At 34.0% G+C, this 16,839-nt stretch overlaps 1 protein-coding gene across 1 annotated transcript; it reads left to right on the plus strand.

Moving 5' to 3' along the window:
- Window positions 1-2,146: 2,146 nt before the first annotated feature.
- Window positions 2,147-4,247, plus strand: LOC145012122 (Tetrapyrrole (Corrin/Porphyrin) Methylase). Its single transcript, XM_078970935.1, has 9 exons — window positions 2,147-2,464; window positions 2,570-2,637; window positions 2,704-2,800; window positions 2,886-3,014; window positions 3,124-3,232; window positions 3,321-3,465; window positions 3,563-3,605; window positions 3,725-3,898; window positions 4,004-4,247. Exons 1-9 carry the CDS (start codon window positions 2,231-2,233, stop codon window positions 4,109-4,111), a joined length of 1,107 nt encoding a protein of 368 aa, XP_078827061.1. The 5' UTR covers window positions 2,147-2,230; the 3' UTR covers window positions 4,112-4,247.
- Window positions 4,248-16,839: the final 12,592 nt, after the last annotated feature.

A 16,839-nucleotide genomic window follows, 5' to 3' on the forward strand; every position in this document is an offset into this window, starting at 1 on the left:
TTTAACAAATGATTTTCTTAAATATTATTTAAATAGGTTGCAGAGAGGGGCGTTACACACCATCCTTACTAGCGCTTTTTGGTGTTTTTTTCAAGAAGAAGAAGCTGGTGAGCAAACCTTTGACGTGATTAAACTTCAAGATCCTGAATCTACATCATCTTGGGAAGGTTTTAGAGGTAAAAAGCTCATACCTTGTTGATCCTTTTGTTATGTTGAGTTAGGGTTTGGTTATAAGCTCATTTTTGGTCCATAGATCCTCTTTTGTGAGTTTGGCAACTCCGGAGGTTAGAAATGCTAGATCTTAGTCCCTTTGGCCTGCTAGAAGCATAAAAATGTCAACTTGTTGATAGATATGAAACCATGCATGAGTCTAGGATCTTTAAGTGAGTTTTGATGAACAAAAATGGATGTTGTACTCCCATAAGTCATGATAAAGCATAAAGTTGCCAACTTAATGCCCTGAGACCTTTTTAGTAATCGAGATCTAGTATTGGGATTGAGTATCTTCATGGGTTAAGCACAAAATGGTTGAATGTAGTAGGCTGATTAGTACGCTTAGCATACCAAGGTGTATGCAGTTCATACTGCATGGTGGGCTAGTACACTGCGCGTACAGGGATTACACCGCGCGTACACTTCCAGTGAGCCTTTAGGCTTGTGTTGGGCTTTTGAGTCAATTGGGCCCTTTTTTGTTTTGGGCCTCAATTTGTTTAGAGTAAGTGGACCTTTGAACTTGCTAATGGGCCCTAAGTGACATTATTGGGCCTTTTGGGCCTTGAGACCCGTTATTGCTTTTGGATCAGGAATAGTTACACCATTAAAGGGAAAAGTATTTAGGCCATTATTTTATGAGTTGGACTTCACGTTTCGGCCCATGATTTGGGATTGTACCCTAAATCTGATTAGGGTAATTTGTGTATTTAGTGTAAGATTGATGGACCAGTAACCGAGTAGTTAGTATTTATCAATAGATTGAGGTGAGTCTTCTCACTATATCAATGGGTCAAAGGCACCAATGTCAGCCCATTACTTGACATATGGAATGATAGTTGTCTATGTGTTTGCTTGTCTGAAAGACCTCGGGGGTAGCCCGTGACACTTGTATAGAAGACCATGGGGGTAGCCCATGGCATTCCAGGGAAAAGACCACGAGGTAGCCCATAGCAATCATACGTATGTTGTGTGGTATTCTACAATTGTATGTTATGTGGTATTTGGGGAACTCACTAGGCTTTTGGCTATAGTTTGTATTGTCGTTTCATGTACTTCCGATACTAAAGGGAAAGGCCCGGCTTGATGGCGCAACATTCACTCTCCACTATATTCCGCACTTACTGATATTGTTCCTTTGATAATTGGACATGTTTATTATGTAATGGATTTTGGGAATAGTTTATGACTGTAATTTCCTATTTTAAAATGAAAAAGAAAACGGTTTTTGGGTTGTTACAACACACTATCCTACTCCTAATCTAATCCTGAAAACAGCATGTCTCCTAGTGAGACTTGAACTCATAACCTCTAATGTGAGAGAGACACTCCTTACCGTTAGACCAAATTACCTTGGTCTGATTCTATATGTTTAATGTGTGTGTATTTGCTATCTGTTGGGTTTTAGAACCAATATACGTAAGTTCGGTTCGGTGTTACTCCAAAAACGATTCAACCTTGCTTATGTTCATCCCTACTAGCCTCCACCTAGACAAAAGACAAACACTGATTAAAACTTTTTCAAAATTTATAGAATATTTTACATTTACATAATTTAACAAATATAAAAATGTCAAAATGTTCTTGATTGGATATAGTAAGAAGTCTAATTATACCAATGTTCTAAAAAACTCGTCATGGTACGTCATGGTTCCAAAGTTTGTGCCAACCGTCAAACTTTACCAAAACACTGTCTTAACTCATATATATATATATATATATATATATATATATATATATATATATATATATATATATATATATATATATATATATATATAGGGTTATATTCATTTAAGACCACCTATATTTTGTGAGACCGTGAGACGCATTTTTTTTATTTTTTTAGTTAAATTAAATTTCCAAAATAATATTTAATTTTTTTTTGTACATTCAATTTACAAATAACTCACCAAAGTTCGGATGAAGTAGCTTGTGACCTTGAATTATACACTTTGACCTCCAAGAGGCCAACAAACTCCTACTGCAACTCTGCGAGTACCTGATGAGAACGTGAGCAATGTTGAGGATGACAATTTCTCGTTTCCCGGCGATGTTGGGGGCCACTTCATCGACGCCGTCTTCATGGTGGTCTATCACTCATCAAACACTTTCTACGATAGCCGTCAAGGTGGCTCCGCCTTCAACCCTTCATTACCGTCGTCGGTTCGCCCTCTTTCTTTCTTCTGACTCACACCCCGCTTCCACCGTCGACCCCACTCAGCTCCCCCTTCAAGAACCCTCATCAAAGCAGGTAAGCTAATTTTTTCACAGGTTTTATTAAACCCTATCGAATCCATCGTTGTATAAAACCCTAATACGGAAGGAGTGATTGATAAGTGCGTATTTCCTGTTGTAGGCCACTTTGAAGTCCGGATTATACCTAGTAGGAACTCCAATCGGAAATCTTGAAGATATCACCTTGAGGTAGTAACAGATATTACGTTGTACTGATTCATTTATTAAATCTCTAACTTTAATTCATAAACACAGAGCTCTGCGCGTTTTAAGATCAGCCGATGTGATACTTGCAGAGGATACGAGGCATTCCGGCAAGTTGCTTCAACATTATAGCATCAAAACCCCCCTTGTAAGTTCATCTTTTGCATCATGAATCTAATCTTTCTTTTTTCCCCATTTCATCTCATTTCTAATTTCATGATTTAGTTTTATAGCTGAGCTATCATAAATTCAATGAAACCCAACGAGAGCAATCCATATTAAAAAGATTAATTGACGGTGAGATTGTAGCACTCATTAGCGATGCCGGGACACCAGGCATCAGCGACCCTGGCTCTGAACTGGTACGAATCTTCTTCTCTTGTTCTTGTTCAAATTAGGTTTCTTATTTCTAAAAAAATGTTATAATTTTAAATTGCATTTAGCATTTTAATTCACAAGATATCAATATAGGCAAAGTTATGCGTGAAAGCGAATATCTCAGTCATACCAATTCCAGGGCCTTGTGCTTTTGTAACTGCTCTTTCAGCCTCGGGTTTATCCACTATCGAATTCACATTCGGTAATTCACTTCCCAAAATGACATAAAATGCGTTTTTTTTTACAAACTTTTTGTGCGATGTTAATAATATGTGATATTATTCATGTAGTTGGGTTTCTTCCCAAAAATGCGGGCCCAAGAAGGGAAAGGCTCACGGTTTCTTCAAAAGACTCAGCCACACAGATATTCTATGTTCCTCCACACAAGCTTTCACAGTTTCTTGAAGAGACTTCCTCTCTTTTTGGTGAATCTAGGTAAACCAAGGGCATTTTCGGAATAAAAACATATAATCATAGTGTCTCATTATTGGACATAACTATGGATACTTAAGTTTTTTATTGTAAATTGCAGACGATGTGTCATGGCACGAGAGATCACCAAAATGCATGAAGAGGTTAATATTTTTGTACCGTTATCATTAAAAAACGTTTTTTTTTTTTTTTTTTTTTAAATTTAGAAATTGTATGACTATTGAATAATAAATATTATAAATGTATAATACCCTTTTATTAGTTTTGGCGAGGTACTATAGGGGAAGCTAAAGTAGCATTCATGGATCGACAACCAAAGGGAGAAATCACTTTTTTGATTGAAGGAAAAATGAATTGTGAGGTTGAAACTCCGTCAGAGGCTCAGTTGGAGAAGGAATTGGAAGAATTGATGTCCAATGGGCATAGTCTTTCTACGGTAATGTCATTGTCACTAGTCACAGTCCAGTACATGTCAAACACAGTATAATGTGTTATGTTCTGTTCTGTCGTTGTGACACTTTTTGTATTGTGTGCATTGCAGGCAGTGAAAGTGGTGGCTGCAGGGTCAGCAATGAAGAGAAAGGCAATATATTCACTGGCTTTAAGAAAATTTGGGAAGCAACATGATGGAGTGGAAAATGTCGGTTGAATTATTTATTTTTGGGCTTTCATGAATTCTTTCAATTCCTCTATCTTAGTTGTTTAGGCACAACGCTGTTATTAATTTTTTTAATTTTTATTAATTTTCTTTTTTGCTTTTTTGAATGGAAGCTAGGGTTTGGCTATCGTAGTCTTGGCATTTCGCTCTAAACATTAATAATTTAGTAGAAATACTTGTGCAATCACCCAAAAGATGAAACCAATAAATTCTTAATTAAATAAAATGTAGTATGATTAAACAATTCTAAAATATAAGATGTTACATAAAAATTTCTTTTTGACAGAACCAAATTAAGTTTATTGGATAAACATCCATATATTTAAAAAATCATTGGTAAACATGTACAATTTTTTTGTGCTAATTAGGTTATGGTTAGCATGTGGTCATAAAAACCAACTCTATGTATGCAAACGTAAGCATAAGCGAATACCATTGATCTTGTTATTTTCATCTCTCTCCTTTTACTCACTTTTTATTTTTAATTTTCAAATAGATATAAAAACAATTTTAAATACTGATTAAAATAAATGGAAAGTTAATTACTAAAATACAAACTAACTCAACATTAAAAATAAAATATTGCATTAATTTAATTTAATATTAATCGATAAGAATCCACCAAATACTAATTAACTATATATCAATTATTTTCTCATCTTTTACCTAGAATTGTTTTGTTTGCCATTTAAAGCTCTTTAATTTTTTATTTTCTTTTTCATTTTTTACCCTGAAAAAAACCATGGTTGGTTCTTTTGCCCTTTATAGCACTGCAACCTTTTTTTGTATAGTTTTTATCCTGAATTGTTTCGTTTGCTATTTTTAATTTTTTTTTTTTTCAATCGTGCAAACTATATTTTGTAAATGCATGTTGCAAAATTGGTATGTACAATAATACCGACCTTGTATAACCACCAAACCTTAAACTATTTTTTTTTTTAAACCTGAATTATTTCATTTGCTGTAGTCCTTCATTTTTTTCATTTTTTATTGAGAAAAAAACATACTTTTTTTAAAATGTAAGTTGCAAAATCCGTATTTACAATGGTACCAAACTTGTATATTTTTCTTCCAACATATACAATCGTACCTATCGTTAAAATTCAACTTATAAAATGAATTTTCACCGTAACGCATGACGATCAAGCAACTAGTTTATAGTAATTTGAATGAATATCTTGAACATACAAACTAATATGGATTCATTTTTGGATATATATTTACCCATCTTTGGATTCATCTCATGATATATGGAGGGTAATATGGACTCACCTTTGAATTCACACGCTATAATTAATTTTCATCTAATTTTCATCGTAAAACTGGACTAAATGCAAGACACCTCATAAGGGTGGGGGTATTCCCCATGCCACATCAAATGTTCTAGACTCTCCCACTTCTTGGCCTTATGAATGATATTATGTCCACTACACAAACAAAGAGGGTTTCATTACCCATGTCAAATATATCATTTTAATGACCAACGTGATGGACAACAACCTATGATACCAAAATAAAATTCTTCAACATGAAACATTCATCCGCAAAAATGTTACTGAAAGAGGTTCTGGTATTTTAGAGGAAATATGAGGGATATTAAAGGACGATTTCTATTAACCTATTAAATTATATATATATATATATATATATATATATATATATATATATATATATATATATATATATATATATATATATATATATAAAGACAATAAATATCAGCTAATCCATTTGATAACACATATAAATCTAAAGTGAAGACTTATAAAGTCGGAAAACAAGGATAATAATCATAATACCAGTGTTTTTTAGGAATATCAAAACCCCAGTGAGACCCCCGTTCCGGAGAGGGGGTATTTTTACAACGTTTTCGGGTTCGAGGGTGTGATGAGTTGATTTTAGTGAATGAGGTAGTTGTTCTTTGATCAAATTGGTTTTTAACATTTACTAGCCAACGATGGTGGTGAGGTGAGGGAAGAGAACATAAATAATAAGTGAGGTTAGGGATTTCAATCGGTGGTGATGATTTGGTGGCGGTAGTGATGGTGATGGTGGTGATTGGTGATTGGCAATGGTGATGGTAGTAAAATTTGAAAACAAAAAATAGGGATAATACAGTCATTTCAATAACATTTAACAATATGAGACTAATGGTAATTATCTTGAGGGCGGTGGAAGTTTTTAACATCCCAAGTCCTGGTATACCTTGTAACCCTTGGTCTTTTGAGTACTTGTCTAAGTTAGTCCTTTTTGAGAAAATGTGGTGAATGAGTATACGAGGCGTACACGAGTGTACGCTCAGCGTACTCATGTGTGTGCCTTTGACGTTGAAGCCACCTAGTACACTAGGCGTACCAGAGGGTACGCTGGGAGTACTAGGCCCATAATGAAAACCCTAATTTAGGGTGTGTCCCTATATAAAGGATATGATGGCCTCATTCCTGGCCACCATTCTCAGACAACAAACCTTCTTAAACCCTAACCTTCGTTCATACAGTTTGTGAGTGCTTTTGAGAGCCTTTGAGTGATCTTGTGTGTTCTTGGAGTGTAGAAGAAGCTTTGGAGAAGAAGGAGTGAGAGTCCAGGCCTTTGGATCTGAGCATATCTGTGTTTGGAGCTTCATATAGAGGTATAATGCTTCAAGCTTTCTCACTCTTTCGATTTGTGCCTCATAGTAGACTATTTTAGGGTTTTTTGTCCCAAAAGTTGGAGACTTTATGAGATATTGAGCTCCAGAGACTATGATCAACCCCCTTTGAGTGTATTCAGTGGTGTAGTGTCATAAAAATCAAGACTTGGACGTTGGAATCAAACCGTGCATGAGATATTGAGATATGAGCATTTTGAGTTAAGAGAGTGAGGGTTTTGTGTGTATGTGACTTTATTAGCCATGCAGAGGCTTAAAATCACTGACTTTATGGAGTAAGAGCTATTAGGGAGTCCAAATCTGTGATTTAAGCCAAGGTCTTAACCGATTAAGACCAAACGAGTAGAGATAGTGAAATTGGGGTGTATGTTGGGCGTAATCCTAGTACGTGTAGTGTAGAGGTCGAGCATCCCCGATGCCTACATGACAACATAGTACGCCCAACGTAGAGAGCTGGTACACACATCGTACTCTCTGCCGTTGACTTTTAGGGTTTGGTCAATTTGTGGACTATTAAGGCCATGAAGGGCAAAATGGTCTTTTACCATTCTGTGAGTTTATGGAAGGATTAGTTTAGCTTCATTGAGAGTCGTTATTAATTAGGGATAATTATCGTATGTTCCTCCACACAAGCTTTCACAGTTTCTTGAAGAGACTTCCTCTCTTTTTGGTGAATCTAGGTAAACCAAGGGCATTTTCGGAATAAAAACATATAATCATAGTGTCTCATTATTGGACATAACTATGGATACTTAAGTTTTTTATTGTAAATTGCAGACGATGTGTCGTGGCACGAGAGATCACCAAAATGCATGAAGAGGTTAATATTTTTGTACCGTTATCATTAAAAAACATTTTTTTTTTTAAATTTAGAAATTGTATAACTATTGAATAATAAATATTATAAATGTATAATACCCTTTTATTAGTTTTGGCGAGGTACTTTAGGGGAAGCTAAAGTAGCATTCATGGATCGACAACCCCAAAGGGAGAAATCACATTTTTGATTGAAGGAAAAAACGAATTGTGAGGTTGAAACTCCGTGAGAGGCTCAATTGGAGAAGGAATTGGAAGAATTGATGTCCAATGGGCATAGTCTTTCTACGGTAATGTCATTGTCACTAGTCATAGTAGTCACAGTCCAGTACATATCAAACACAGTATAATATGTTATGTTCTGTAGTTGAGACACTTTTTGTATTGTGTGCATTGCAGGCAGTGAAAGTGGTGGCTGCAGGGTGAGCAATGAAGAGAAAGGCAATATATTCACTGGCTTTAAGAAAATTTGGGAAGCAACATGATGGAGTGGAAAATGTCGGTTGAATTATTTATTTGTGTGCTTTCATGAATTCTTTCAATTCCTGTCTTAGTTGTTTAGGCACAACGCAGTTATTATTATTATTTTTAATTTTTATTAATTTTCTTTTTTGCTTTTTTGAATGGGAACTAGGGTTTGGCTATCGTGGTCTTGGCATTTGGCTCTAAACATATCTTTTAAGATGATAATTTAGTAGAAAAACTTGTGCAATCACCCAAAAGATGAAACAAATAAGTTCTTAATTAAATAAAATGTAGTATGATTAAACTGTTCTGAAATATAAGATGTTACATAAAAACTTCTTTTTGACAGAACCAAATTAAGTTTATTGGATAAACATCCATATATTTAAAAAATCATTGGTAAACATGTACAATTTTTTTTTGTGCTAATTAGGATATGGTTAGCATGTGGTCATAAAAACCAACTCTATGTATGCAATCGTAAGCAAAAAAGAATACCATCGATCTTGTTATTTTCCCTCATTTCTCTGCACAGGAAATCGATCTCTCTCCTTTTACTCACTTTTTATTTTTAAATTTCAAATAGATATAAAAACAATTTTAAATACTGATTAAAATCAATGGAAAGTTAATTACTAAAATACAAACTAACTCAACATTAAAAATAAAATATTGCATTAATTTAATTTAATATTAATCTTTTTTTGGAACCGGCAAATAAATATACAAAAGGCAAACCTCTAGCAAGAGATTAGAGGTAGCAAAGAGAATTTCCAGAGGAAAAATAACAAAACGAAAACAGATCAATTTAATATTAATCGATATGGATCCACCTAATACTAATTAACTATATATCAATTATTTTCTCATCTTTTACCTGGAATTGTTTTGTTTGCCATTTAAAGCTCTTTAATTTTTTATTTTCTTTTTCATTTTTTACCCTAAAAAAAACCATGGTTGGTTCTTTTGCCATTTATAGCCCTGCAACCTTTTTTTGTATAGTTTTTATCCTGAATTGTTTCGTTTGCTATTTTCAATTTTTAATTTTTTTAATCGTGCAAACTATATGTTTGTAAATGCATGTTGCAAAATTGGTATGTACAATAATACGGACCTTGTATAACCACCAAACCTGAAACTTTTTTTTTTAAACCTAAATTGTTTCCTTTACTGTTTGGAGCTCTTCATTTTTTTCATTTTTTATTGAGAAAAGAACATACTTTTTTGAAAATGTAAGTTGCAAAATCCTTATTTACAATGGTACCAAACTTGTATATTTTTCTTCCAATAAATACAACGGTATCTATCGTTTATCAATACAATCGTTAAAATTCAAATTACAAAATAAATTGGCTTCACCGTAACGCATGACGATCAAGCAACTAGTTTATGGTAATTTGAATGAATATCTTGAACATACAACCTAATATAGATTCATTTTTGGATATATATTTACCCATCTTTGGATTCATAGGAGCGTAATATGGACCAACCTTTGGATTCACACACTATAATTAATTTTCATCGTAAAACTGAACTAAACACAAGACACCTCATAAGGGTGGGGATATTCCCATGCCACGTCGAATGTTCTACACTCTCTCACTTCTCCATACCTTATAGCCTTATGAATGATATTATGTCCGCTACACAAACAAAGAGGGTTTCATTACCCATGTCAAATATATCATTTTAACGACCAACCCGATGGACAACAACCTATGATACCAAAATAAAATTCTTCAACATGAAACATTCATCCGTAAAAATGGTATTTTAGAGGAAATATGAGGGAAATTAAAGGACGACTTCTATTAACCTATTAAATTAATATATATATATATATATATATATATATATATATATATATATATATATATATATATATATATATGATCATAATGGCATGTCGTCTCGTCCACAGTTATATAAGACAATAAATATCAGCTAATCCATTTGATAACACATATTAATCTAAAGTGAAGACTTATAAAGTCTGAAAACAAGGATAATAATCATAATACCAGTGTTTTTTAGGAATATCAAAACCCCAGTGAGACCCCCGTTCCGGAGAGGGGGTATTTTTATAACGTTTTCGGGTTCGAGGGTGGGATGAGTTAATCTAGCCAACGATGACGGTGAGGTGAGGGAAGAGAACATAAATGATAAGTGAGGTTAGGGATTTTAATCGGTGGTGATGATTTGGTGGCGGTAGTGATGGTGATGGTGGTGATTGGTGATTGGCAATGGTGATGGTAGTAAAATCATAATACAAAAAAATAGGGATAATACAGTCATTTCAATAACATTTAACAAGATGAGACTAATGGTAATTATCTTGAGGGCGGAGGAAGTTGTTAACATCCCAAGTCTTGGTATACCTTGTAACCCTTGGTCTTTTGAGTACTTGTCCAATTTGTCCTTTTTGAGAAAATGTGGTGAATGAGTACGCGGGGCGTACGCGAGTGTACGCTCAGCGTACTCATGTGCGTGCTTTTGACGTTGAAGCCACCTAGTACGTTGGGCGTACTAGAGGGTACGTTGGGAGTACTAGGCCCATAATGAAAACCTTAATTTAGGGTGTGTCCCTATATAAAGGATATGATGGCCTCATTCCTGTCCACCATTCTCAAACAACAAACACTCTTAAACCCTAACCTTCGTTCATAGAGTTTGTGAGTGCTTTCGGGAGCCTTTGAGTGATCTTGTGTGTTCTTGGAGTGTAGAAGAAGCTTTGGAGAAGAAGGAGTGAGAGTCCAGGCCTTTGGATATGAGCATATCTATGCTGGGAGCTTCATATAGAGGTATAATGCTCCAAGCTTTCTCACTCTTTCAGTTTGTGCATCATAGTAGACTATTTTAGGGTTTTGGTACCAAAAGTTGGAGACTTTATAAGATATTGTGCTCCAGAGACTATGATCAACCCCCTTTGAGTGTATTCAGTGGTGTAGTGTCATAAAAATCAAGACTTGGACGTTGGAATCAAATCGTGCATGAGATATTGAGATATGAGCATTTTGAGTTAAGAGAGTGAGGGTTTTGTGTGTATGTGACCTTATCATCCATACAGAGGCTTAAAATCACCGACTTTATGGAGTAAGAGCTATTAGGGAGTCCAAATCTGTGATATAAGCCAAGGTCTTAACCGATTAAGACCAAACGAGTAGAGAGAGTGAAACTGGGGTGTACGTTGGGCGTAATCCTAGTACGCACAACGTAGAGGTCGAGCATCGCCGATGCCTCAGCATAGTACGCCCAACATAGAGAGCTGGTACACGTAGTGTACTCTCTGCCATTGACTTTTTGGTTGACTTTTAGGGTTTGGTCAATTTGTGGATTATTAAGGCCATGAAGGGTAAAATAGTATTTTACCCTTCTGTGAGTTTATGGAAGGATTAATTTAGCTTCGTTGAGAGCTGTTATTAATTAGGGATAATTATCATATGTGTTAGGCGGATGCTAGACCGGTGATTCGAGTTCGAGGTTACCCGATTCTTACGAGGTGAGTCTTCTCACTATACTCACCATGGGTGGTATCTTGTGTGACTGAGATGTCTTATGTGCTTACCTGTGCATTTTAATATTCTGCATTATCTATATATTCGATTTATGATGAGTATTATTATTATGAGCTTATTGACTTAGGACCGGAGGGTCCACTGAGACACATTGACGAGAGGATCTTACTGAGTTATAGCCTCGAATGGTTATTGCATAGTGCGTGTGGTATTTTCGGGAACTCACTAAGCATCCTGATTACTATGTTATGTGTTATGTGTTTCAGGTACTTCTCAGGATCACGGGAAGACGCCGGCTTGATTGTACACACACCAAAGTTAGAGTTATGTTTTGGGAGGATCTTGGATTTGTGATATATACATTTTTTGGACATGTGTTTTGATGATTTGATATTTGTGACACTTTTGTGATTTTTGAAATGAGATAATTGTGTTTTAAATTGAAATTTTGGTTTGAAAATTTACGGTGTTACAAAGTTTATCCCTCTTAAACTATATGACACCTAAATACTATAGCAACGTTTTTCTCCCTTCTTACTTTCATCCTTTTCAACCCACTACACGTAGAAAACTATCTATCTCATCCCTTCTAACCTAAACATATTTCGATATAGGTTTTTACATATATATTACAAATTGAGATAGAGTTTTTATGCATATATTACAAATTGTGTGTGTGTGTGTGTGTGAGAGAGAGAGAGAGAGAGTGTGTGTGTGTGTGTGTGTGTGTGTATGTGTGTATAACACCCGTAGATTTGGACCAGTCAATTTAGAGATTATAAACATTAAAAATGAATTTTTGATAGAAGATTATTTAGGACAAATAATCTTGACAAAAGTTATAGTATATGTGACAACGATTCCGTACATATAAAAGACACTTAAATCCAACTTCGTATGAAGAAGTCATGCTTCTTCGAAATTTCACAGTTAAACCGGCATGACTATGAGTATCGTAAAAAATAACTTTTTGATAAATTAATTTTTAGCCTTGTTGATCTAAACAAAAGTCGTATTAGTTGTCAAATCGAGGGCGTGCATCTAGAGAACGTCTAAATCTGACTACATCAGAGGAAGTTATGTTTTTTCTAAGATTCAGCATAACAATATACAACTCAAAATTCGAATTTTAGAGCGACCAATTTTTAGCCGAAACAATCTAAACAAGAATAGAAGATCTCGTTAATAGGAGTTCAACGATATAAAGACATTCGAAAACGAACATCGGATGATAAAGTTATGAATTTTTAACGGACTTTAACTGTCTAAGCATGTTGAAATATAACTTTAAAAATAAATTGAAAACTAGCTGATGGAGTATAAATGAAATTTGTAGATCTTGTCGATAGCTACATATGGATATAAAAAACATAAAAAACAAAGCTCGTATGCGAAAGGCATGAATTTTACAAGATAATTAATTTTGAGATTAACAAGGATAAGAAACATGTCGCGATCTGGTGCACCCCCTTCCTCCCCAAGGCTTGCCACTAGATGTTGACACCTGGCCCCATTACACCCAACATAATTTGGAGTACGCCCAACGTACTGGAAACATCCCAAAAAATAAGTCCCGAAAATTTTCATTTTCAAATTAATAAAATAGTAATAAACCATGGTAATCAAAGTTTTATAAAAACATCATCAATCTCTGAGTAAATCACAGAACGTGAAATCGAGTGGTGTGTGCCCTACAATCATCCCGAGCTCTTCCTTTTGAAAAACAAAGTACCTGAAACATAAACAGAAAACCGTAAGCACTAAGCTTACTGAGTTCCCCAAAATATCACATATCATACATACATAACGCATAACGAGTCCCACCCAATGAGTATAACGAGCCCTGCCCTAACTCGTATAACGGTCCCAACCTAATGAGTATAACGAGCCTGGCCCTAAGTCGCATAACATGCCCCACCCAATAAGTGTAACGGATTCGTCTTTAACTCGTATAACGGGCACCACCCACATACAATTTATATAAGTATAACAGGTAATAGCATACATAATAACCATCGAGGCCCACCCAGTAAGCATGTAAGCACATACATATACAAATGTCACACAGACAACGAGTACTCTAACATAACAGATCATGGGTCGGCATTAGTGTCATCGACCCGCTAAGCATAATGAGGAAACTTACCTCACATTGTCGAAACTCATAGAAAGAATCTATGGTTGTTGGCCTGCTAAAAATCCCCGCATTATCAATCACAAAAATCTTCCATCAATAATTGGATCTGACCCACACTAAATGTCCAAACTAAGGTAAAAGACATTTTTACCCTTTACCTAACTTAGCCCAAAGCCTAGGCCCAAACCAACAATCCAAGGCCCAATATGGTCCAAAAATGTACGGTCCAAACTCCACAATAGGTTCTCACGTTGTGACCAGACCATGGTCACGTCGTGTGGTCAACTCGACCCAGTCTCGACTCAGCAATTCAACTTAATCCATCGAGAAGATTCTAGAGTCCTTCACATCGTGAACCATCCTTGAGTCACGTCGTGACCAAGTCCGGACAAAACAAACGGGGTGGCTAACATCCTTACGATGCGTAGGTCCTAAACCTCAGGTCATGAGATCTGAACAGACAGCTCAAGACTCAAACTCTTACTAGACCAAAATATGGTAAAAATTAAAGCTTTTCAGTCATGCATGTCCAATGCATGAGTCAAACTCTTATTAGACCAAAAGTGTGGAAAATGAGATCTAGACTCAAACTTGGAGTCCCAAACTCCACCAAAACTCATATCTAAAGACTATAATGAAGAGAATGCGTCAATGATCCAGAAAGTTGCCAATTTTATGGACCCCATGCAAGAAATCCCACCCAAACATGCAAAAAGGAGCTTATAACTTAGATCTAGATATTTGAGCTCATAAAGATTGGATCTTTGATACTTACAATGGTCCAAAACATGCACAAGGTGATGATGATGAAACCTCCTTGCGAAACCAACGCTCTAAAACTTCTCCTTCTTCTTCTAGTGTCACACCCCAAATCGGAACGGCGGAAACGTTCAAGGGTGGATGACGTCATGTATAATATCACAACAGTTGAATAATAGTAATCAAAGCAACAAAAACCATTATATTAATAATATAGTGTTTACATTGTATTTGAATCACATATGATTGACAACAAAAGTAAAATAGTAAGGTAAAGACTTGAAGCTACTATGCTCCGTCTTCTAGAACCTGTGCGAGTACCTCTCTACTAGTACCCTGAGAATACAAGTAATTTTGAAAGAGTGTCAACATGAAAGTTGGTGAGTTCGTAAGCATTTGTGAATAGTTACCCAAGCCAAGCGATGGGTGTAAATAGTTTCTTTTAAAAATTAGTTTCTAAAGACGATTTGATATTTTACGCAAGTAATTTACTATATCTAAACAATTATCAATAAGAGTTATGCTAGCTAATACAAAATCAATAAGAAAAAATAATGACTTGAGATTTTTTACAAATATGTACGAATATGTGATTAATTGTACATTATATAATGTACAATGTACACTCAATCACATGTTCGTTTATATAAATAGCAAAAATGAAATTTAACTTTTGCAAACACATAAGCCTATAAAAATATATAAAATACTCTCAAGTTATGAACAGAACCCATATACATGGGTAAAATGTTAAATATCTTGATTTATGTATATTTAGTTATTTTTATATGTATTTTTATCAATAAATTTAGATTAATATAAAATTTAGCCAACCAAACTATTTCAATTATTTTTAAAACACTTATTTAATAATAATATTAACATGTAATAAACCATCAAAATTTGTAAATTTTATTTAAAAAATTTGCTAACTTTCTTTACAACTTTTTTTTATAACTTTTTTACGCTTATTATTTTATGTCCTCCCACATATTTGTTTTTATGTATGTTTTTTTTTTCCTGTTTTTATAAATTACTGTTTCTTTTATAATTTTATTTCTTAAAACCATGAATATGGTGGAAAAGATGTGTACAAAATAACAACTTTTTATACTTTGTGTAATAAAAATAGTTTAGGAACAAATTTCACGATTTAACGTCAAGTTGTATATTTTCTAAGATGTTGTACTAAATAGGAATTATTTTAATTATAAAATAGATTGCTCAAATTTTCAGGGAAAATGCAATTTAATTAATAAATTTAAAGAAAACAAATCGACATCTTAGTCTTTGTAGTTAAACAAAAATATAAATACGATTTTAACTTTTAACTAACTAAATCGAACTTTCTAAAGAAACATGCATCCTATGAATTTCATATCATTTTCTAGCAAAATTAGAATGTACCCGTTTTGGAAGGTTTTTTATAAATATTTTAGCGATTAATTTTTTATGAGTTTAATAATTTATTAAAATATATTTTCAACTAAAACATAAATTCAAACATTAATGTGATGCACCATAGAATTCTATATAAAGTAATTCAGAGGATATTACAATAAAGTTATAAGCATCCCAAATGACACCGGTATATGGTCTTTATTTGATTATACATATCAATTAACGATGGAAAGGAAAGCATCTACTGGTCTTCGCTTGAAAAATAAACAAAATCCTTACCTTCTACGTCTTCAAAAACATTCAAAATATAATTTTTGAGTTTATTAAAATGGATTCAAACAAAGAAATGAAGATAAACCACGGATTTTATTAAAAAAAAAATTATACCTCATAAAAAAAAATAACCAAACAACAAAACAATAGATGATGAAAAAAAAAAAATCGATGCAACTTGACAACCCATATTCAAAACCCCTTTTGTTCCCATTAGGTTCATCTGCATATAGATCAACAACAAACCGTTTATCAAACCTAGAAGAAAACATATATGAGATTTTGAAAGAAACCTAAACACATAAAAACTTATTAAGATGTAGATTTCAAACTTGAGAAAGGGTTTCTTCAAGAAAGTCAGTGTGTGTATATATATATATATATATATATATATATATATATATATATATATATATATATATATATATATATATATATATATATATATATATATATATATATATATATATATATATATATATATATGGGTAAAGTGAATATATCTAACAACCTTATATAAGCTTAGGTACCTAACCACATCATACTACGTAATTTTGTATTATATTTGCATTGTAATCACCCAAAGTTCTTAAAATTCAACCTCATAACTTGATTGCTTCCAAAATCTTTGGACTTTCACCATTATCTTCCTTCAAATGACGTCATTCTATCGGAGACCCTCTGGTGGGCTTCATATACTACC

The sequence above is a fragment of the Lactuca saligna genome, chromosome 1 (assembly GCF_052625555.1).
Source record: "Lactuca saligna cultivar CGN05327 chromosome 1, ASM5262555v1, whole genome shotgun sequence".
Taxonomy (NCBI): Eukaryota; Viridiplantae; Streptophyta; class Magnoliopsida; order Asterales; family Asteraceae; genus Lactuca; species Lactuca saligna.